The 24,763-nt window shown below is 39.5% G+C and overlaps 1 protein-coding gene and 1 long non-coding RNA gene across 8 annotated transcripts in view; one reads left to right on the forward strand and one right to left on the reverse strand.

Moving 5' to 3' along the window:
* STARD13 (StAR related lipid transfer domain containing 13) overlaps positions 1-24,763 on the forward strand; it is a 221,877-nt gene that overhangs the window by 149,770 nt on the left and 47,344 nt on the right. For all 7 annotated transcript variants that reach the window (XM_065901729.1, XM_065901731.1, XM_065901727.1 and 4 more), the window contains exons 2-3: positions 13,672-13,743; positions 16,450-16,531. In XM_065901729.1, the coding sequence (XP_065757801.1) occupies positions 13,672-13,743; positions 16,450-16,531 (154 nt within the window). The remainder of the gene's footprint in view (positions 1-13,671; positions 13,744-16,449; positions 16,532-24,763) is intronic.
* Positions 4,694-5,611, reverse strand: LOC136144090 (uncharacterized). The gene is made up of 3 exons (XR_010658479.1): positions 5,498-5,611; positions 5,248-5,324; positions 4,694-4,804 (listed from the first exon to the last, which is right to left on the reverse strand). It is a non-coding gene; the product is annotated as an uncharacterized lncRNA (long non-coding RNA).

The raw sequence follows: 24,763 nt of genomic DNA on the forward strand, positions 1-24,763 counted from the left end.
TATGTGTGCCTATATGCCTGTTTGTGTGTGTGAGAGAGAGAGAGAGAGAGGAAGACGGAGACAGAGAAAGAAATTATTTAACTTTCTGAGTTCCAAAATGAAAAATCAATTGCTCCCAGGGAACGAAGCAGGAAAAGGCTGGCCTTCTTTTAAGGTACAGAATGTTTTGTCTATCTTGGGCTAAACGGGAGTTCCTTAGTGGTAGAATAAGTGAATCTGAGAAATCCATGAAAGGTATGTAGCCTCAGCAAATAAAGCACTGATTTAAAATGTTTACATACAAAGGAGTTCCCAGACCTCAGTTCCTCCTAAAAACTCTGGATTAAGGACCTTCAGTTCATGCATTAACCTAAAGAAGACAGACTTCATCTCAGTTTAAAAAATATATGTATATTAATATGTACTTACTGTTCCTTATTTTGAAAAAACAAAAGGCTCAAAGAAGACTGCTTTTGAAATTTTCTGTTCACCATTGGGTATAATTTGAGTGATCATGAAACATCCATTATAATAATTTTAGGCCTAAGAGCAAAATATTTCTTTTCTTTTGGATATAAGTGGGTATTGAAGTATCTGAATGGTATTTGAACTAGTCTCCCAGTTGACTCCTCACAAAATAGATCCGTGAAAAAACACCTGGAATGTTTTTAATAGTAGGAGTGACCTTGACAGGAAACCTATCTGGAAGACTCGTGACCTCTTGAGGCCAATGACCTTGGGCTCCACATTAACCCTCAACTTCTCCCAGCAGTTAATCCACCGGAAACTCATATCCCTTGCTCAAGATTTACTTATTTGTTCAGTTTTTTTGTTTTTTGCTTTTTTTTAACTTGGAAAAATAATCTTCTGACAGCATATCCCTTAATGAAGACTATGTGTCATACAGATTTCTTTCCCAGGGTTCTGATGTGTTTGGTATGTTTAAGCATATCTTTGCCCTTAAGAGCCTCACATATCAAGCTAATTTTTTAAATTAATATTAAATTGCTAATAGTTTACTTATTAACTGGTGAACAAATCGTAAAGTATCATAGGCTATAATCACAAGACTGTCTTCCCCAATCTGGTGTTCATATCCTGAAAGCAGCAGCTGGTAGAGGCTCTTACTATTAATACCATTTTCAAAGTGCCACATTTCATCTCTGATTCTCATTACATCTTGTTGAACAGCTTTGTATTGTGAGAAGCAAGGCTTCATGTGATACATTACTTAAAAGAGTCTAGCGAAATCTATAGAATTAAAAAATGAATTGAGAACTGTTGGATTCTCATCGTAAGAAGAATCTGTATGTAGGGAACGGGTGGTATTTGACCCTAAGACTCTCTTATAGGCATGCTGAAATTAATCCATCCAGAGACTGAAGGTAATGAGTGCTTCTAACCACTGCATGCCATGTTACCTCTTATATCCAGTTAGCTTGCATATGCCCTCAAATAAAGGAATGTTTTCTAAACAAATTGACAGGCTCTTTTTAAAATGCTATTTCATTAAATGAAGTATGTGTATTGAACACAAAAAGAAACTTGTATTCTTTAAGTAATAGATATGCTATTAGTTAAGAGCAGAATGAAATCAGAACATATCTTCTTTTTTAACTCCCTTTTAAAGCAATAACATTAACCCTGCACAAAAATAAAGCTATTTTGTTCTAAAGAGACACACTCTTGGTGAATTTGTTAGTTTTAGAAATTGGGTCACATTTTGCTTTTGATTATTTAAAAGATTTTAGGAGTCACGTAGAACTCCACATATTCATCTAATCATTAAAACAAGATGGGGAGTTTTTCTTTATTTAGTCTAGTTTGTTTTGTTTTTTAAGTGTAACCTTGAAACTGCAGCAACAGCCTTTAGAAAATGCTAATTACCTAAAGTTTTGAAATTCATCTTGGGAATTATCTAAATACATATGCAGGAGGTCAGCGACAAGCAGAACAGCTGTTACATAAAATCTCCACTTTCCAAATACCAAGGAGGAAGAGGTGGGAATGTGGTCCAGGATCTAACCTCAACTTTGAACTTCCTGACTTGTGTTAGTTTAAGACATCCCTGTAGCATCATTTAAACATAGTTCTGGTGTATGAATAAACTTCCACTTGGAATTTCCTTTTTGAAGTCTGCTGAGAATATAAATCAAAACCATATGAGATGTGTCTTAATCCGGAATGTAGAATAATAGAGAAATATCAACCCAAAAGTCCTGAAATACATTCACCAGGATGCACATTCTGGCAAAATTCTTTATTTAGAATGAAGGCCTCCAGAGAACTGGATCTATTATTTTTAACCTGTGGTTATGGAAGTCTGAACTGATAAAAGAAGATGCCTTTTAAAGTCATGGCTATAGTAGGAACTTTATTCAGCAAAGTAGAATGTTTGAGAAGGATATCTGTTGGCATGGAAAGAGGTTCAGAAGGCATTGTCAACTGAAAAAGCAGATTGAAATTTTATTGCATACATGTACACATCTTCATATTAAAAGAATGAGAGATTACATATATGCCAACAAAATGTTAGTCGATCTTTAGATGGTAGAATGAAAGCAATTTTTCTTTCATTTTTTCCTTCCTTCTTGCAGGTGTTTCAAATCTTAGATTTAGATTTTTATACTCTTCTGTTTGATTTCCTTTAAGAGGAAATTTTAAGTTGCTTTTATCTCTTATTCAACCGTGTTCTTGAGGGAAATACTCCTCTCATACCTGAATTCAGTGAGTACTGGGGCAAGTAGGTTAGCCAAGGCCATCATTAATAAAAATTCTTATATGCTCAAAGCTATGGGCTTCCCAGTGGCTCAGTCGGTAAAGAATCCGCCTGCAATGCAGGAGACCACCTGTGGCACTAGAGATCCAGGATCAATCCCTGGGTTGGGAAGATTCCATGGAGAAGGAAATGGCAACCCACTCTGTATTCTTACCTGGTGAATCCCATGGACAGAAGAACCTGGTGAACTGCAGTCCATGGGGTTGAAAGAGTTGGACATAACTTCGAAACTAAACTATCACCACCAAAGCTAGTCAGGTAATTAAATTACAGTTATATTGTACAAGAGTTAGAGTTGCCCGGACCCCTTCTGTTTATAAGTAGTCATGTGTTTACATAACTACATATTTCCACCATTTCCTACTATGTTCTTAAAATCTGGAGAGGTCCAATTAAGATTATGTAACAATAATTCAGTTCAGTCAGTTCAATTCAGTCACTCAGTCGTGTCCAACCCCATGAATCACAGCACGCCAGGCCTCCCTGTCCATCACCAACTCCCGGAGTTTACTCAAACTCATGCCCATTGAGTCTGTGATGCCATTCAGCCATCTCATCCTCTGTCATCCCCTTCTCCTCCTGCTCCCAATCCCTCCCAGCATCAGGGTCTTTTCCAATGAGTCAACTCTTCACATGAGGTGGCCAAAGTATTGGAGTTTCAGCTTCAGCATCAGTCCTTCCAATGAACACCCAGGACTGATCTCCTTTAGGATGGACTGGTTGGATCTCCTTGCAGTCCAAGGGAGTCTCAAGAGTCTTCTCCAACACCACATTTCAAAAGCATCAATTCTTTGGCTCTCAGCTTTCTTCACAGTCCAACTCTCACATCCATACATGACCACTGAAAAAACCATAGCCTTGACCAGACGGACCTTTGTTGGCAAAGTAATGTCTCTGCTTTTTAATATGCTATCTAGGTTGGTCAAAGCCCAAAGAATTCTTTAAAATTAGAAGTTATCTACTATACAAATTGAACTATTAGAGGATTTAAAGCTTTTATCATGTTTTAAACTTTTAAAGCTTTTTAATAGTTTATATAACTTTTTAAAACCTATTTGATTGCATTCATGGTATATTTATGGGATGCTTCAGTTGACTTTTCTTTAACATTTATTTGTTATTATTATTATTTTTATTTGACTATGTCTAGTCTTGTAGCATTCAAGATCTTCCTTGTAGTGTCCAGACTCTAGTTCTGATGCACTGACTCAGTAGTTGCTGTATGAGCACTTATTTGCCCTCAGGCATGCAAGACCTTAGTTCCCCCACCAGGGATCAAGCCCACATCCCTTGCATTGGAAGGCAATTCTTCACCACTGGGCCACGAGGTGGTCCCTCTTCAGTTGACTTTAATATCAGTAGGCTGTGTGGTAGATTATAGCGTGACACAAATCAATAATGTATCACTATGTTTGATGAAAAAGGGAGTTTTGATGTAGAAGCTGTTTTTAATTCCTTCAATTGGGAGCTTAATCTACCCCCACCTTAAATCAGGTAAAAATATTTCAACTCCCTCTATTCATTTTAAATTGCTTTCTGTAAGGAATATATAATGTCAGTGTCTATTAACGATTTGCAAAATAGAAATCCCAATATTTAGAGAGTGAACCTCTAAGCTCAGTGGTCTATTTGGCCTTGAAGAACACAGAGGAAAATGAATCTGTAGCTGAAGACCTGATAAAAACCTAATTTCTTGAATCCAGCCCTGATTTTCTGGGATAAATGATACATGTCTAGAAAATCACTCACAGAACCATTGCCACTGCATAAAAGTAGAGAGCATTCCAGAAAACTGGCAAATATATACTGAAAAATTCTCAGGAAATATTTTATCCCAGTAAATATTTAAAAATAAAATACACACACATACACACACCATCAAGCTTTTATATATAGTCAGATAGTAAAATTACACTTGAGTTGTGCACATCTGATCTTGGGATTAAATTAAGCAAACACTAGATGTGATTGATCAAGATATCAGAGCTGCACAAAGCCCTGAGCTGGAAGTCAGAAGCTTTGCTGACGTATCTTGCTGTGCCAGCCCTACAAGGAGTGAAAAGACATAAAAAGGTTATTGCAGTTATTTTATCCAAACAGATCTGTGCTGCTTCTGATGCCTGTGTGGTACAGTTTTTCCTGATATCGTGAAAGCTTCTGGTGTAATTGGAGCACCCACAGTTATTAAAGAGTTGGGCTAAGCAGCTGGAATAGCAGATAAGCCTTTATAAATATAGACCTCCACATATGTCTGAAAATAGATAAGAGAAGGGGGTTGATTCCCTAAAGACATGAATAATTTTTTGTTAACATTTAAAGACTGTCTTAAAGCTATATAGGATAGAAGAATACTGGTCCAAGGCCAGGATACCTGACTTCCTGGCGGTGGTGGGACTTGTCCAGAACTGTCACTTTTCCCGGAACAGAAAGGCACGGGCGTGACACAGAGAATCCGCAGGGCCCCTTCTGATCCCAGCAGCGGGGCTTACCTTGTGGCAGTTAACTTGTGAGCCTCTGTTTCTGAGAGCCAGCATCAGGTCAGTTACCAGGGGCTCTTAGTCTCCACCTTTCCAAGAGAAGCCAAAGAAGCCAAGTAAGAGAGAGAAGCTATCTCCAGAATCCCATACCCTTGTCCCAAGATTCTGTTATCTTGATGGGTCAATATGGAGGCACTTTGACCAAGGTCGGCAAATTACAACCCTGTCTGTAATTGTCTGAATCCACTCTCTATTCCCCTACCTCGCATTTTCAGTTGCATAACTGATTCCATCGCCAAGAATCTCCTGGGATTTAGTGGTAGGCAGTGACTCGAGGAACTCGCAGAGCTGGGGGTGTTCATAAGCTTGTGCATGCATGCAGCCTCTCTGAGAGAGCCCACAAGTGCCTGATGGGAACAGTCTGTACCAAATGAGAGGGGAGGATAAGGAGCTACTCTGCCTCATGGAAAACTCAAGTCCAAACAATCTGGTTAGAAACTATTTGGCTAGTAGAAGATATATTTTCTGTTTTCTTTTTCTTTGAGATTGATTCCAGGGGCCAGGGGTATAATCTTTTTTTTTTTCCTCCATACTCTTAGGAATATGAGTCAGGGGAATAATATTTATATCCCTTGTTAAGTTGCTGAACTTTTGATTTTTCTATGGTGTAAGTGTATAGGTGAAGGGAAGGTATATGTTTGTAATGTGTGTGCACACACACATGGATGCATGTGACAGATGAGTATGAAAAAATTGTTTACATTTTAACATTCAACAGAGGTCAGGCACCATCAACAGGGAAGCAGACTTCCAGGCAGAAATGCTTATGGAGTCTGATCGTGTTCATTTCTGACGCACTAACGGATGTCCAGGAACAGCATCAAGTTGAAATAGTTCTCAGCGCATCCCTCTGCTTCATTTATAAAAAGGAGCAGCTGGCAGCTGCTAAGTCAGATTATGCCTCTGTAACGAGTTGTCCCCCAAGCTGTAGTGGCATAAAGCAACAGAAGTTTATTGCCTGCTCACATTACATGTCCACAGCAGCTTGGCGGTGGCTTAGTGCCCCGTGTCATCATTCCGGGGCCCAGGCTCAAGAACAGCCTCTGTCTTAGACGTTCCAACCTCCTGGTCAAGGGAAGGGGAGGGGAGCTGACAGAACTAGGGTATAGCTCTTGAAGAGTTTTGCTTGAAACTCCCATTCAATATTTCTGCCCAGGTTTCATTGGCCAGAGTGGGTCACATGGCCAACCCAGACCTCAGTGGGATGGGAAAAACACATTTCCCAGTCAGATGAGAACTGCAAGCTCCCTGTCAGCTGGAAAGAGCAGGGGACCAGTAAGAACATTTTAGAGAGAGAGAGAGAGAGTGTGTGTGTGTGTGTGCGTGTGTGTTTTCATTATACATTTGTAACTACATAGACATAGAATTTTATTTAGAATTTTGAATTTATGATTACATAAACTATGTATGATTTATATTAAGTGTATTTTAATATGTAATTTAATTTGTAATTATCTTAATATTTGATAGTAAACAATAAATTATATATATATAAAATATGATTTCCCCAAAAAAAGGCTGGAAAAGAGAGATTAAAAGCAACTTTTGAGTAACTAAGAATAGACCTCCTATTTAGATATAGAATTTGCCTGATTCTTTTCCACTGTGATAGAAATTACTTTTAAGTGATTAGATTTGCTGTGAATCCAGCTTGCAAAGATACTTGACAACCTGAGAAATAAGACTAGTGTTAAAAATTGGTGATGGAATAGTGTGTCTCAGCGTGTCTGTAACTCTTGCTTTCAGGGAAAAAATACACTTAAATACAGCCATGAATCTCCATCTTAGCAGAGTACGATTAGGTGTCTTGGGGATATATACATCTTCCTATTTCTTTCTTCTATGGTTATCTATTAGCTGAGTGCAAGATACTTTTCTACACATCAGAAAAAAAGGTTGCCTTAAATTATAGGGAGATAAAATGAGTGATTATCACTTGGTTCACCAATTTGGATATTCAGAGATGAATAATCTTGAATTTATCCTAAATAAAACCTGTATTTTAACTCTATTAGTAACTTGGAATCTCATAGAAATAAAGTGTTGTCCACATTAGAAAAGAATTAAATTTGGTGTACATTTAAGACTTATTCAGGACTTTTACACATTGTAGTAAATGTATTATGTAATTCAAAGGATGCAAAAAGATGCATCTAGATGCCATGACAGGGAATCTAAATCAAAGTCTATTGCTACTACAAAAGTTGATGTTCCCTCCTGAACCTGTGATTAGGGTTAGGGTTAGAAAGCCCTCCCAGGAGAAAGACTGTGGTGTTGTGCCTCATCCTATATAATATTAATACTTGCATCATTCACATCTTTATATAGATGGGATGGATGCTATGGCATTGGTTTTAACAAATCTGGCCTAGCCTAAAGTGAAGTGAAAGTTGCTCTGTCATGTCTGACTCTTTGCAACCCCATAGACTATATAATACAGTCCATGGGATTCTCCAGGCCAGGTAGCCTTTCCCTTCTCCAGGGGATCTTCCCAACCCAGGGATCGAACCCTAGTCGCCCGCATTGTAGGCAGATTCTTTACCAACTGAGCCACCAGGGAAGTCTAAGAATCCTGGAGTAGGTAAGCCTATCCCTTCTCCAGCAGATCTTTCCAACCCAGGAATCGAACCAGGGTCTCCCACGTTGCAGGCGAATTCTTTACCAACTGAGCTGTCAGGGAAGCCCTCGCCTAGCCTATGGCCACATAAATCCAGCTTCAATAAATAGGGACTTCACTTGAGAAATTCCATCTGAAGACAAAGGAGTCATTTGTCTGAAGAGGTTCGTTACTAATGAAGCTAATTCAGCCATGTAAACCATCCTAAGCCAACAGCCATGAGCCTGTTGAAACGTTAATACCTTGGATATGCTTTAATAGTGATAATTGTGTAGACTGCAGACATCTTGTGGTGGTTGAGTCATCCATAATCTTTCAGAAGCAGGGTGCCCACCCTGTCAGCCAATTTAAATGAAAAAAAAAAAAAAAAAACACTGTTCTCAAGCCCACTTTTTAAAATCACATGGAGAACCATGAATTCTTTTTTCCCCCACTTGTCTTTAGTACTTTTAATGAGTATTTAAGAATGAACGTTAAGAATGTTTAAGACATCCTTAAACTGAGGTCAGTTTGTCCACCAACATTCCAGGAGATTTGTAAGAACAACATCAATACAGATGCCCTCAACTTTCCATGGTAAACCAGGTTTCTTCTAGCCACCTAATTTTCTGATGACAATAGCATTTAATTTGGCCCTAATTTGAATTTTTAGTCATTTAGAAAGACTAGCATCCCTTTGGGTTAGCTATGGAAAAAGTATTTTCTATGTTGAGAGTAATGTAAACCAAAAAATGTATTTAAATTCTTAGCTGGGAGAACACACTGTTCTGAGTGCTTTAGAAACACCAGTTTAAAAATTCAACAAGCTTGTGACATGAAAGGAGGCCTACAAACCTGGGTGGTCAATCTGCTGCACTCAGTATAACTCGTAACTTGACTGAGGCCCTCCGGACCCTTGTCTACCTGAAAGTGCAAACATCGCATGATATTTCCTTAAGGAACAGCTTGTAAATCTCTTTAAACTCACATAGACTTCCAGCCTTCGCTACAATAGACTGTGTTGATGAAGCCCTACTAAACTGTTTCCTCTTGGCTACCTTGATGTCATCAGCTCAACAGGCAGTATTCACAGATCAGGTATTTTGAAAAATAAGTGTGTTCTCAAAATAATTTTTTTACCAACAACACCGTGATATGGGAAAATATTCATAGTGTATTTTCTTATATGCAAAAAGTAGTCAACCAAAGATATTACCATCATTACCATTTTGACACATAACATGTATCTAATTATATATATTTGCAATGGGGCAAGGGTTGACTTTTGTCTTTCATTGTGCCTTTCTGTATTATGATAAGTTTTTAACACTGAACACATGTAACCAAGAAACATGATAATACTTTGCAAAAGCAGTGTCACCAGCCACAGCAGTTTCCATGGTGACTTTGTGTTCATGCCCATTGATGGTCAGTGACTTGGGCAGCCAGTGAGACAGCGTCCCTCTGCTGCGTCTGACTCTGGTTGGAGGTTCTGTCAGGGTCCAAATATGTAGGAAAGGCAGCTGAGAAAAAGTGAGTAACCTTCCCCTGAGCAGAATCACAGATATGTGATGGAAGAGTGTGCCAAGCACACCATCTTCTGGATTTATCAACTGAAAAAGTTTGCTTGGTTTATGTGCAGGTCAAGCTATCAATAGAAAAACTGAATACCTCCCTTTTCAACCAGTTGATTTCAGCCCCCAAACAATTGTTAATGTAAGATCCCAAAGCTCCTTGGTCTCCTTGGACTTTGGGGAATGGGGTCCTTTCAGGGATCAAGTCATTCCATGTGGGCAGTGGTGATCAGTCAGTTCAGTTGCTCAGTCGTGTCCGACTCTTTGCATGGACTGCAGCACGCCAGGCTTCCCTGTCCATCACCAACTCCCAGAGCTTGCTCAAACTCATGTCTTCAAGTCAGTGATGCCATCCAACCATCTCATCTTCTGTCGTCCCCTCTCCGCCTGCCTTCAGTCTTTCCCAGCATCAGGGGTTCTTTTAAGGAGCATATCACTCCATGTGGGTGGTGGTGATAGAGCCAAGGAATGTGGTTGGAGGGGACCAGGAGTGGCAGCCCCACCTGAACCAGTAGAAGAGGCTCTGTTATTGGAAAAAGGGGGAAGGACATTGGGCAGGCAAAAATAAATACTCTAGAGTAAAACAGAAATTATTTTTACATATAATAATTGCAGTAGTTCTGTTGAAATCCTATCATGATCCCAAGCCAAACAGAATTTTCTGTAGTAACAATGCTGTAACCATGCCCAAGATCAATAGGCTAGTCTGTAAAGGGCATTCTCTGGTTCCTCCCCACACTTAAGTTTGCTGCAGGAGACGGTTGGTGTTTTGCCTTATAGCCCTGGAACTGCTGCAGGGCCAGGTGTGGGTTGCAAATGGAGAACAAACAAAACTGTCAAAATGTGATTTGAATGGCTTCTAAAGCTTCTATATAATTTTGTGCTGGCTATCAAAAGCTCAGCAGAAAAGAGATTTTCACATTCTCCTCAAATGTCATTTATATCTCATTAGGTAGATATTTGTGAAGTGGTGACAACTGTCAATAATGATTCCTTCCTAATTCTCCTATCATTGTGGCCATTGCAGAGTGATATTCCCTGGGGAAAACATTAGCAATTGGCTGATAGGTGTTAGAAGGCACTGTGGGGAATCAGTAGAAATTATGTCTTTTTTTCTCCAACTCAACTTGATGGGCAAAATCACCTTTGATAGTGGTTAATTATCCTCCACTTTGTTTGTTTGTTTGCTTTGATGGTAAACAAGAGTGTGTTATGCCCTTAAACTGAAATATCAAGAATTGGGATTTCCTGGTGGTCCAGTGGTTAAGACGTCACAATGACAATGCGGGGATCTCGGGTTCAATCTCTGGTCAGGGACCTAATATCCCACATGCCTTGCACACAGCTGAGTATTTTTTTTAAAACTACACCAAAAAAACAAACAAGCAAACAAAACCCAGAAAATATCAAAAGTAGGGGGAATGTGTTCGGGAGATAGTCTAGATATAGAACAGCAAGTTGGGTATGGGAAGTGATGGTTGGGGGGAGGTATCCATCATGACTGGGAGGTGGCTTCTTCTCATTATTTACTAATTGCAGTTTTATGTTGTTTGCCTGGAAGACTTAAAATGTCTATCCAATGAAAAAAACTCAGTTTATTTAACTGGGTTCTGATTAAGATTTGATTATTCATGTTTACATATGGGTAGAGTTTCGGTTCATTATCTGTGTTGCTCTTATGAAAAAACAAAACAAAGTTATGTAGAGAACCTTTTAAATAAAATCTCCTGGGCTAGCCCAAGCCCTGTTCCACTGCCTAACCAGAGTCTCAGTCCCAAAGAGAATCTTTCTGTGAGGACCCCTGCTGCCCACCTCTCACCCAGCTCCCTGTCCTTCTTACCCAGCATCCAGTGGAGTGTGTGCTCTCTTACAAGCTCACTTCCTGCTCCTCTTTGAGCTTCCTGTGTAGCAGAGCTCCTGCCTTCCAAGTCTCCCCCATTTGTTCTTAATGGTCTGTCTCTCTGGGGCTCTCCTGCTTAACACTGCATTTCGATGATAGTAAAAGCAAAAATAAAGTAGAAAAAGGCATGCTATTCAGCTAGTTGGTGTAACAGAATTTTGTGCTTCCTCTCTGAGACTTGCTGACTCATAGCTGTTTAGAGCATGTCTAGAAATCAGGTATTTTCTCATCACTAGGTAGTGTAGTATATTGAAGAAGAAAGCAAATCTGAAGCTTGAAAATTTAGAAGGCAGCAGCCTATCTTTGACCAAGAGTAACACATTTTCTCTGTGTAACAGTCAGAATGTGTGTTTTCTCCTTCCCCTGAAATACTTGTGTGGTTGTCAAAGTGGAAGCCTTCACATAAGGACTCTCAGTGTGTGTTAGTTGCTAAGTTATGTCTGACTCTTTTCAAATGTATAGACACCAGGCTCCTCTGTCCATGAAATTTCCCAGGCAAGAATACTGGAGTGGGTTGCCATCTCCTTCTCCAGGGGATCATCCCAATCCAGGGATTGAACCTGGGTCTCATGCATTGCAAGCAGATTCTTTACCATCTGAACCATCAGGGAAGCCCAAGGTCTCTGAAATGAGTCCTAAATACAACTTTGGAGACTTAACAATAATTGCCCTTTGTACCTTTCAAAGGGAAAACCCAAGTTAGCCAATACAGTACAATCCAGCCAATTCATTTTGAACTGCAGTCATGGGGCTCACTCCTCCTCATAGAGAAGCTTTCTGGAGCTTTTGTTTCCAGCTTGGTGCCCCAGATAATTCTGAATAATATGTACAAGGCAGGAATGTGTACCTATTTGGTCAGTGCTGGCAGTAATTACGTTAAAAAAAATCCTTATGTCAGAGGAAAAAAACTCAAGATTTAGAAATTGTCAGTCTCTCGAATGGCAAGGGATTAGGGGATGCCAAAAGAAGCAGGGACTCTGGGATGGGGGCAACAGCAGGCTGTGTCTCCCTGAATTTAATGACATATCTCAACCCATATGCAACCACATCAGTGCGCCTGTAGGTATTTGCTCTTCCTTTGGAGCCTGTGGATGATCTGGCCTGTGTTCTGTTTTCCTAACATGGATCAGATAGCTCTGTTCATTGAACATCATGCTGCATAGACATTGAGCTTTCAGTGTAGACTGCAGTCTCTGGCCCACTGCCGATGCTAGCGTGGATTGTTTCAGCGCAGTGACCCAAGAACACCCTGTACTCTCAAGCTTTGGCTACAGGGAGAAATGCACGTCAGAGTAAATGAAAACGCAATGACCTGACCGGGCTCCCGCCCAACAGCAGAGAAAGGGGCCTGGGTAGAGACCTGTTCTAATCAGCTGTTTAATTTTGTTTGGAGAACCTGGACTTCTGACAGATGAACTTCTTTTTCCCTTGCATTCGTATTTATCTAAGAGTTGTGGTTGGGAAATGATCCAGGATTCACAAGGTCAAAGAGTGACCTGGTTCACATGCTGGAGACTCTCCCATCTCTCTCCAGAGTTCTCCAGGCAGGTGGTCCTGTGCACTCTTGGAATGTCCACACCAAAACTGGTCACCCAAAGGACACATCAACTGCGTGAGGCTGGCTCTCGGAGATTCCAGCAGCCCCATCAAACACCTGTCTCATTTCCAGATAATCAGCTTCACTCTTGCCTGCTGCATTCTGCAGCTTGAAATCATTCACTTGTGCTTGATGAATGAACATCTTATTACAAGGCATTTGGAATTAAAGCATTAGTAAAACTAAAGCAATAATAAAACATTGGATTTTTGTAATACCTTTCTTCATGAGAAAATACATTTTCACAAGCCTGCCCAGTTGTATTCATTCTTTCATTATCCCCAGAGTAAAAGAATAAAGGAATGTAGGATAAATAGTCTTAGCTTTATCTTTGAAAGTTAAAAAAAAAAAAAAGAACCCAAGGAAGTACTTCCTCCTTCTCCCTAGTCCCCAGGTTCCCTAGTGTATAAATAAGACATTTTTCCCTGCCTGAAACTCAGCCTCTGTGTTCTGTAGTCTGTGGTTTTGCTATTATCCAAATACTTATGGATTGACATTGAAGATAATCTTAGCAGACATGAAACAAGTACCTTGGTGATGCCTGCTCATTTTACACCCATTTCTGAGTAGGCTACTTGTACAGACTTACCGGAGAACAATTTTGCTTTGTAATAACCTGAACAGTGCCCACCAGTTCCTACTGATTGAGGAGGTAGAGGCCAGTGGGTGGCCTGAGACTCAACGCATTTCCCTTTCTTGTGTTTTTCAGAAATCGAGGCGAAGGAAGCATGTGACTGGCTCCGCGCTGCTGGCTTCCCGCAGTACGCTCAGCTATACGAGGGTAGGTTGGGCTTTTCTTCTCTCTTTACAAAGAGAATAAATTCAAAATTTGTCCTGTGGTGTGTTTTGACTTCCAAGTCTTTTCTCAACCATTTTTTCCTTGCTTTCTCCTTCCCCCTGCCTTTGCAATGCCCGGGACATATACTGATGCCAGTTTAGGAATGAGGGTCACTTCTTGAGACTACTTCACCTTCTGAGCTTCCCTGTTTCTCCTTTCTTTTCTTTTGCTTCTCACTTTCTGCTTCTCATGTCTTTACCACCAATCGCAAATCTGCGTTTTCCTTCCAGTGTTCTGCCAGCAGCAGCTTTTTTTCTGCACTTCCTCCCTGTCCTCTTTCTTGTTTTTTTCATCACTGCTCTCAGTTTTCTTGAAAGTACAATAAGTGAATTGTTGATAAATTTCTTAAAAATAACAAAGCTAATTTATCGTGAGATTTTTACCTTACATGAAAATGCTTAAGACGTGACATGGATCAGATGTTATTTTTCAGGGTTTTAAAAGTAAAGTGTTTTTATTGCTAGCAGCATACTTTGTTCCATTGATGTTTTCATTGACAGTTAATAAACTTATTCTCCTATATCTTACTTATAGCACTGCTGTGTGCTCAGTCACTCAGTGATTTCCCACTCTTTGCAACCCCGTGGACTGTAACCCACCAGTCTCCTCTGTCCACGAAATTTTCCAGGCAAGAATACTGGGGCAGATTGCCACGTCTTACTCCACGGGCTCTTCCTGACCCAAGACTAGAACACTCATCTCCTATGTCTCCTGCATTAGCAGGTGGAGTTTTTTACCACCACGCCACCTGGGAAGCCCCATTTCTTGCCTATGCCTGAAGTTATAACCAATGCATCTCCTTCTTGGAGAGTCCTAATGTACGGTGAATTAGTCAGGATCCCAGCAGTGAGCAATGGCACACTCAGGACCATCTGTGGAGGTCTTATTCCCAAAAGCGTTCATGATGGAGGTGTGAGCAGGGCATCGGAGACCACGAGGAACAGTTCAGGAGCCCAAAGCTTGTAGCAGCCCAAAGCTGGTACCCTAGGCCCAAAGCCATAAACAGAAGGTGAGATGCCAGAACCCAGAAGGAGAGAGGATCTCAGAGCAGGCTTAGGAGTAGAGGACACAGCTGTGACGACAGCTCCCCGGGAGAGACCCAGGAGGGCAATGCCCTGGTGTCACACTCCCTCCTCCCTCCATCTCCAGCTGGGGCTTCCCATTGGCCAAACAAAATAAGGCAGTGGACATGGACCCCACTGAACGCCATCCACACATCTGATCCTGGGCACCAACCGGGTTACAGAAGAGTGGAGCATGGATCTTTAGTGCTCAATAGAGCATATCTAGTACACTAAACAATATAGTTTCTGATGGCATAAAATTCACATAGGATGGAAAGAATCAACAAAGTTAACTTTGACTCACTGGTGAATCGCACCTACTCACCTAGAAGCTCAGTTTTCTATTTTAAAAAAGCCTACTTCTCTCTCTTAAATTCTTTGAGGATAAAGGAGAGCATATCTGTGAGGGTGCTTTGAGGTCTAGAGTTTCTGATAAAAACTTTCATAAAATCATAGCCTTTTAGACAAGGTGGAGGGTCTTACAGTTTTGGTCTAAGCAACCATTATTCCCACCCTCCATTACCAACTCACTGATTATGAAAGAGAGGCCCAAAAAGGTTAAGTGACTTTTACAAGATTATAAAATGGAAGAGTCAGAATTAAAATCCAAGTCATTCATATGCCTTTTATAAATGTAATAAAAATTAGAGCAAATACTTTTACAGAAAAGTTACAAGTTTGGAACAAGATTTTGCTACAGAGACTTCTCTGGTGGACCAGTAGACCAGTGGTTACGAATCCACCTTCCAATGCAGGGGACAAGAGTTCAATCCCTGGTCCAGGAACTAAGATCCTACATGCAACTCAGCCTGTGACCACAACTACTGAGCCTGTGCACTCTGGAACCTGCATGCCACAACTAGAGAGACGCCTACTCACTGCAACACAGTCCCTACTCAGACCCAACACAGCCAAAAATAAATAAATATTTTTTTAAAAAAAGAAAAAGATTTTGCTACAAAATAAAATACTTGAAACCACTGAGCTTCAGGTATTTTTGGAAACTTCAAAAAAGAAATCTGCCAAACTTCCATCCTGATCAGTATCTCATGAACTGATCAGGAGAGAAGTCAGCAACCTCCACCTTAGGTAGATGGTGAGAGTGTAGAAGTTCTCCATGCAGGCAAATGTCTATGATAATGATGAGCTACAAACAGATAAAGAATCCACCTTCAATACAGAAGACATAGGTGACTTGGGTTCAATCCCTGGATTGGGAAGATTTCCTGAAGGAGGAAAATGGCAATTCACTCTAATAGTCTTGCCTGAAAAATCCCATGGACAGTGGGGCGTAAAGAATCAGATAAGGCTGAGCAACTGACGCACACACAGATAAAAATACAGACATTTAGCAATCCTATCCAAGGTCAAGCACTTGGTTATTTTCATATTGCATGCTTTTTTGTATCCTTAAAAGCATTTATTGGGGTTAAAGCATCCTGCTCTCTAAACATTACCAACACATCCGTCAGTGGAGAGTAACTGCAGGTAAGATTAGCCCTGAGTACAGAAATGTGATGGCCTGAAGATATCGTTGCTGATTCAGATAAAGCAAGCCTCATAAACTCCGTTGTCTCTCTTTCAGATTCACAATTTCCCATCAACATTGTGGCTGTCAAGAACGATCATGATTTTCTTGAAAAGGACCTTGTAGAACCTCTTTACAGGTAAATCATGTGAAATATTTTTGTTTCTTTCAATTGTTAAATGTCTATAATAGTTGTCACTGTATTAAGGGGCGAGTTCAACAACAATTCAGTAAGTCCTTATTGAGTGCCTACTATATGCCAGGCCATAAGTATCTTACTGTGAGCATGATCAGTCCCTGGTTTCATGGAATTTGAGTTCTAGTACGAAGCTTCAGACCACAGATTGAGTCAAAGAGAGGGTGAGTGAGAGAAAAAGAGAAGAGAAAAAGAGATTATCTCACAGAGTGTTAAATTCTATTTTTAAAAATGTAAAACAAGCTGAGGCTATAGACAGTGATAGAGTGTGAGTGGGTTATTGGGAGGAGGAAGCATGAGGGACCAGAGTATGAGTGGTCGGAGAAGGCCTTGTTAAACTCCGTGAGCATGTCAAACTTAGCTGTATTTTTTAAGACAAATGATTATATCAGCAAACTGAAATATGTAAGCTCAAGTAATTATATCTGCTTTCAGAAATAATTTATACCTTCACTATGTGATAGGTGATAAAAGGAGACAAAGATGTATATATTAATAATTTCCTCCCCTCAAAGAATATATAATCTGGTTGAAGAAATCTAATTGAAGAAATGAAGCATACATGAGCAAATAAAACAATTGTAATTTGAGTGATAATGAAAGATGCCAATGCAATCAAGTATCTCTGAACAATTAAATGTGTGTAAGAGGTCATGTGTGTCTGTAGGAAATTAGCTTGGAAGTTTTTTAACTAAAGCCCTGGAGAGAAGTCAGAGCTGGAAATAAATTTTAGTTTCAGGAGGCGAGTCATTTTTCCAAGGCTACAGAGCTAGTAATGGGCTGAACTGACCTTAAACAAGTTTTTGTCACTTGTAGTCCAGTGTTCTTTCTTGTACATTCTGCATTTGACATACAAAAGATAGCAGTTTAAGAAGAAAGTAGTGATGAGGAAACTTTTGTCAAGATAGGAGATGTCTGTATGTTAGAATATTGTGAAATAATCATAGACTTGGTGATTCTTTAGACATATGTTTGTATTTCTGTGTTCATAGCAGCTTTCTCGAGGGTTGCTATATGAAGAAAAAAAAGAGTCGCATTAGGAAATGGTCTCTGAATATTCAAGGAAGGCATTGCCGCGGGTTTGCTTATGTGGGTAACGAGAAGAGAACTCTTCAGATCACAAATTGCAGGGATGGGCTATTTGGACTCAAAAATAAACAAGCACAAAATGCCATTTGTGAGCATTTATAAGAGGAATGGATAGTTTTGTTGTAATTCTTTAAAGGCAGTGAATTGGAAAAGCAGTGTTTTCTCCTCAGGATGTCTGATGCACACCCCAAGCCTTCATTCACCTCAGAACTATTCCACCAGCGGCTCATCCTGAGTTTTCCCTCTTAATTTTAACCAAGAGTATTTTTACTAATGAGTTGACATTAAAAAAAAAAAAAAGATTTATTTATTTATTGTCTGTGCTAGGTTTTCCTTGCTGTGTGGGCTTCTCTCTAATTGCAGCGAACGAGGGCTACTCTTCCTTGCGGTGTGCAGGTTTCTCACTGTGGTGGCTTTCTCTTGTCGAGGAACACAGGCTCCAGGTGCTCGGGCTTCAGTAGTTGCAGCCTGTGGGCTCAGTAGTTGCGTGCGGGCTCCCGAGCACGGGCTCGGTGGTTTGGTGGACCAGGCTTAGTTGCCCCACGGCATATGGGATCTTCCCAGATCAGGGATCAAACCCATGTCCCTTACATTGCAAGGTGGATTCTTAACAACTGGACCACCAGAGAAGCCCATGAGTTGCCACTTTTAAAAGAAATATTTCTTATTGTTAATTGTATTAGATTAATTATCTTTTTCCCAATTGCATGTTCTTGCATACTTATAGATATTTACTTGATTGCCAAGTTATGCCCTTTGTTGTTTTTCCCCTGGTTTCACTGAGATATAATTGACATATAGCACTGTTTATGTTTAAGGTGTACAGCGTGATTAGACTTACATACATGATGAAATGTTTACAGTTGATTTAGTGAACATTTATCATCTTATATAGATATAAAATTAAAGAAGTAGGAAAAATAAACCTTTTTTTCCTTGTGAGGAAAACTCTTAGGAATTACTTCCTTAACTTTCAGATATAAAACACTCAGCAGTGTATATTATCTTGATCATTTTGAACTTTACATCTCTACTACTTATTTATCTTATGACTGGAAGTTTGTACCTTTTGATCACTTTCACTTAGTTGCCCCTTCCTCCCACCTCAGGTAGCCATAAATCTGATTTTTTTTTCTGTAAGTTTGTTTGTTTGTCTGTCTTTGAAATATTAGCCTTACAACACTATGTTAGCTCCTGGTATTCTATATTTCTATACACTTCAAAATGATCGCCATAGTAAGTTTGGTTGTCATCTATTATTATACAAAGATATTACATAATTATTAACTCTGTTCCCCACACTGTACATTTTATACCTGTGACTCATTTATTTTGTAAATGAAGATTTGTACCCCTTTATCTCTCCCACCTATTTCTCTCCTCCTTCCACCCCTCCCATCTGGCAACCTGTTTGCTTTATGTATCTTTGACTTTGTTTCTATTTAGATGTATTATTTATTTTGTTTTTTAGGTTCCACATATAAGTGAAATCTATGCAATTAAATTTTTAAATTCAATTTAAAATCATCTCAATTGAATTTTTAAATCTATATATTCTTTGAGTCAAGGTGTTCTGTATATATCTAAAGTAAAATTCACTATTTTCAGTTCTTTGAGTTTTGACAAATGCCTACAATCATGTAGTCACCACCACAACCAAGATATAAAACAGCTTCATCACCTAAAATACTCCCAGGTTCACCTCTGTCATCAACTTCTACCCCTGCTTCCAACCCCTAGAAACCACTAATCTGACTCTTGTGCCTAGTGTTTTGCCTTTTCCAGAATGCTGTGTAAGTGAAATCAAACAGTATATAGCCTTTTGAGTCTGGCTTCATTTTACTTAATACACCTAAGATTCATCTGTGCTGTGTGTATCAATCATAGTCTTCCACTGTGTGGATATACTACTACAGTTTGTCCATTTACCAAAAGAATATTTGAGTTGTCACCACTTTGGGTGATTATATGGGCTTCCCTGGTGGCCCAGATGGTAAAGCGTCTGTCTGCAATGCAGGAGACCTGGGTTCAATCTCTGTGTTGGGAAGATCCCCTGCAGAAGGAAATAGCAGCCCACTCCAGTTGTCTTGCCTGGAAAATTCCATGGACAGAGGAGCCTGATGAGCTACACAAGAGTCGGGCATGACTAAGCGACTCCACTTTCTTTCTGTCTTATTCTGGGTGATTATATAGCCCTTATAAACATTAATATTCAAGTTTTTGTGCAAACATAAGTTTTCATTTCTTTTGAGTAATTTCTTAGGAATGGGGCTTTGGGGTACATATGATAAGTATATTTTAACTTCATAAGAAACCCACCAAACATTTCCAAAGTGACCATACCATTTTGTGTTACCACCAATGATGTAAGAGAGTTCCTGTTGCTCCACAGCTTTGATGGTACTTGGTATTGTTTGGTTCTGTTTAGTTCTGTTTTTAAGCATTCTAATAAGTGTCTAGTGTTTCCTTTTCATGACTTAAACTTGCATGTTCGTAATGAGTAATGATGCTGAATGTCTTTTCTTGTGCTTCTTTGCCATTCATATATCTTCTTTTGTAAGATATATCTTCTTTTGTCTGTTCAAGTCTTTTGCCCATTTTTAAAATTTGGTTGTTTGTTTTTTCACTGAGTTTTGAAATGTCCTGCCAGCATGTAGCTTGTTTTTTCAATATCTTAACAATGTCTTTCGAAGAAGTTTTAAGTTTTATTGGAGTCCAAATTATTAATTTTTTTCATGTTTTTAATGTCACACATAAGAAATATTGCCTAACATAAGGTTACTATTTTCTCCTTTGTTTTTCTTCTAGAAATTTCAGTTTTGTGTTTTATGTGTAAGGTGATCCATTAATTTTTTATAAGGTACCAAGTATGGATCAAGATTTATATTTTTGCTTATCAGTATGCCATTGGTTGACCACCATGTTGTTGAAAAGCCTATACTTTCCTCATTGAATTGGCTTTCCACTTATAGTGTAAATCAATTGACCATTTATGCATGAGTCTGTTTCTAGACTTTCTATTCTGTCCCATTTATCCACGTGTCCATTCTTTTATCAATATGCACTTGATTACATAGCTTTGTGTATGTCTTGGAATCCAACAGTGTAAGTCCTCCAACTTTGTTCTTTGCCAGGATTATTTTGTCTATTTTAGATCCTCTGCCTTTCCATATAAATTTAGAAACCTTTCATGGATATCTGTTTTTAAAATCCTCTGGTGTATTGATTTGGATTGTGTAGACTCTATAGATCAATTTGGGGAGAATTGATATCTTAACAGACAAATCTTTTGATTCATACACACAGACCTATTTATTTAGGTCTCCTTTGATTTCTTTCTTTTTAACCCTGACTTGTAATTTTAAGCATATGGGTAATATACATACTTGAAGGTACTTAAGTTATTTCATATTTGAGGTGCTGTTTTTTTTATCATTTCAGTCTCCCATTATCCACTGCTAATATATATATATGATATTGTTGTTCATTTGTATTCTGCAGTGCTTCTAAAATTACTCATTAGTTCTAGTAATTTGCAGATAGATTCTTAAATTTTTATTGTGAAATATAAATCAAAGATTACGTTATAAACCAAGAATACAAATTTGCTACATATTTTTAACTCAGGATTGCAGGAGTGAACATTGCTTCTAAATGTGCAGTTCAGTTCATTTGATGATGTATGTGGCTGAGTGGGCCACACTTTAAGTGTCAAACATGTGGGTGATAGATCCTTATCTGCTCACTGCTGCGTGTGGTCTAAGGTCCTTTGACTAAGTTCTGGACTTTTCCATTGACGTCTACTTAAAAAAAACATGTCTGAAAGACATGTTATAGATTAGCTAGTACAGGAATCATTTCAAGATATAAAGTTGTGAATAATAGCTGTGTCAGCCAGAAAAATCAGAAAGCCTTCTATTATAGAGGGCTTCCCAGGTGACACTAGTGGTAAAGAATCCATGTGCCAGTGAAGGAGATGCAGGAGACGTGGGTTTAATCCCTGAGTCGGAAGATTCCCCAGAGAAGGACATGGCAACCCACTTCAGTGTTCTTGCCTGGAGAATCCCATGGACAGAGGAGCCTGGTGGGCTACAGCCCATGGGGTCACAGAGAGTCGGACACGACTGAGGGACTGAGCAGGGATGCAGCAACGCCAGATACCACAGTGCCCTTGATAAGGCCCAGCTTGCATTGAGTGGCAGGAGGTTGTTATCATTGGAATAATTCTTAGGGCAGCTGTGTCATCCTTAGTATGATATAAGGAAAGCATTTGTCTGGCGGTGTTTGAGCTGAGATTCTCAGGGCATAGGAGCAGTGGATAGAGCAGAGGCCAAAGGAGTAGTCTCAGCAGGTGGACCAAAGGATGCCAGTGGAATAGGAAGGCAGAGATGAGGTAGGTTGGCTAAAGGAACACACACGGAATTTCGTTGCCTTCCTTATGAATTCCTTCAAGACACAGATTTCCTGAAAGCAGGCAGGAGGAAGATTTCCAGCCTGAGGGAAGTGACAGCACTTTTAAAATTTTGAGTTTGATGAGTGGTTAATTAGACACTCACCCACTTATATGGTATGTTATGATTGACGCCTAGAGAGCAGTAAGGGGCTGTGATTTTATTCGTTTTCTTCCTCTTGCACTGCAGACACAGTGGTGGAGCTGGTCTCGTGTTTTAGTTTTAAAACTTTGTGAGCTCCACATTTCTCATGCGTATTTGAAATGCTGAGCCAATGCAGAATCCTAAAGGGAACAGGGAACCATGGCCAGAGGGCAGGTAGCTTCTGCCAGGTAGATAAACAGAGACCAGAGGGCTGAAGGTCTCCTACTGTAAATGTTACCCACAAGAATTTTGTCCACCTTTAGTTTTCTGAAAGTTTCTCTCATGTATGGACAGACAGTTAATGTCCTGGGTCCCCATTTACACTTTGAGAGTTGTTGAGTAGTGTTAGCTTTTTATAGATTTATAAAGAAATTGTGGATGGTAGTAAGGACGTTGCTGACAGGGAGGGTTCACGCCTGACTGGGCACACTTGGGTATGTGGCTCCCATTTTCAGGCCTTGGAAACCAGACGGGTTTGCTGTGTTTAGTGAAGGTGTGAACCTCCAGAAGGGTGATCACCCCTCACCATTGCTTCTGCAACTCTGCCAGCACCAGTGCACAGAAGGAGTCTGTAAATATCTGTTACTGCCAGTCAGAATAGTAGTGCAGTCTCTGCTATCTTAGCAACCACATTATAATTCTGTTTTGATGGTTTTTGATTGAATTTTTAATTGAAAAATAATTTCCCCTGTGAGTAATAAAAAGCTAATTGCAAATCTAAAATAGCTGGATGAGCTAATGGAAGCTGTAACAGTATCAGAATGTAGGCATAGCCAAGATATCACACTACCTTGCTAGGTTTGTCACCTTTAAGGCAAACTGCAGCACATCAGAGCTCCCAAATGAGACTTCCCAGAAGCAGCATGTTCTGTTAGCATTTTGGTTTGGGGTATTTGTTCAGACTGCTGTTAATAACATAGAGCTTTGTTGCCCAAGATGATCTCTGAATTTCTAATTTAATGTTAGATCTGCCTAACTTATGCTGTTAATAAACAGTAATTATAACATGTATAAAACAAAGGCATTCACCTTGTTCAGTGCTGTTTCGTGAAGATATGGAATTGACTAAGGTTACAGTTCATCTGTCACTGCCCTTTGCATTTAAAAAAACAGCTCATGGCAATGCATATCATGTGGGACGAGGGAGACTGTAGGAGAGAGTGCCAACAAAATTGCTTTTTACAGTTTACTTCTACACACAAAGGCACACCATTTGATTTGAGTAAATTAAATAACATTAATAATTTAAAATTATAGTAGTCTTTATGAAAATTGATAATATACTTTAAAATTTTCTCTTTAAGAATATCATACAAAATGTACAATATTTTATACATTGCGTTTCTGTGCTGTGCTTAGTCGCTTAGTTGTGTCTGACTCCTTGTGACCCCATGGACTGTAGCCCACCAGGCTCCTCTGTCCATGGGGATTCTCCAGCCTAGAATACAGGAGTGGGTAGCCTTTCCCTTCTCCAGGAGATCTTCCCAACCCAGGGATTAAACTCAGGTCTCTTGCATTGCAGGCAGATTCTTTACCATCTGAGCCACTAGGGAAGCCCATATTGTGTGTTATGGCACATCATAATTTGTGACAATTACCTGAAAGAAACCACAGACAAATCATGGGGAGAAGGATATAGATGATTATATAATAATCACAGTCACTTCCACCTTTGAAATTCTAACTTTATAAGTTAACTACAAATCCCAATAAGAGTGATTTCATTTCTTCAAAACACAAAGACCTGGAGAATTCCTTGGTAGTCCAGTGGTTAAGAATCTTCCTTCCAATGCAACAGATAGGTTCAACTCCAGATCGAGAAACTAAGATCCCACATACCTCAGAGCAACTAAGCCTGTGCATTGTAACTATGGGGCCCATACGCTCTGGAGCCTGAGCTCCCCAACAGAAGCCCTCACGTCTGAGCACCCAAAGCAGCCAAAGTATAAATAAATAAATAAGCCACAAAGTGCTTGGCAAGCACTCCTCTAAGCATTTTATAAATATTTACTCATTAAATTCCCACAATAATCTTATAAAGTAGACTATAATATCATTCCCATCTTACAAATGAGGAAACAGAGGCACAGAGGTATGAAATAACTTGCCCATTTATGGCTCGTAAATAGCAGTGCTAGGATTCAAAGCCACACAGGCTGCTTCTGGCATTTTCCAAAGAAAGCTTAGGTCTTTTTGTGAAACACGATTTGGAGTGTTTTTTGTTTTGTTTTTAATTTCTTCCTTTAAAGGTAATTCTTCCCAAGATGTCTATGTTGCCTTGTGATTCTTCCGAATTTAACTTGTAAGTTCCAAGGTTAGAAATTCTGATTGCATTTGTACCATCATGGACCTCAACTTTTAAAAATAATAATAATTAGAGTAAGAGTTTAAAGCATACTCAGTCCTCTTGTGAAGAGTTTAGAACTCATTTACCGTCGAGAGTAGTGGCACTGTGTCATCTCTTCCTTAAGGTCACTTCATCAGGGCTGTG

The sequence above is a fragment of the Muntiacus reevesi genome, chromosome 11 (genome assembly GCF_963930625.1).
Source record: "Muntiacus reevesi chromosome 11, mMunRee1.1, whole genome shotgun sequence".
Taxonomy (NCBI): Eukaryota; Metazoa; Chordata; class Mammalia; order Artiodactyla; family Cervidae; genus Muntiacus; species Muntiacus reevesi.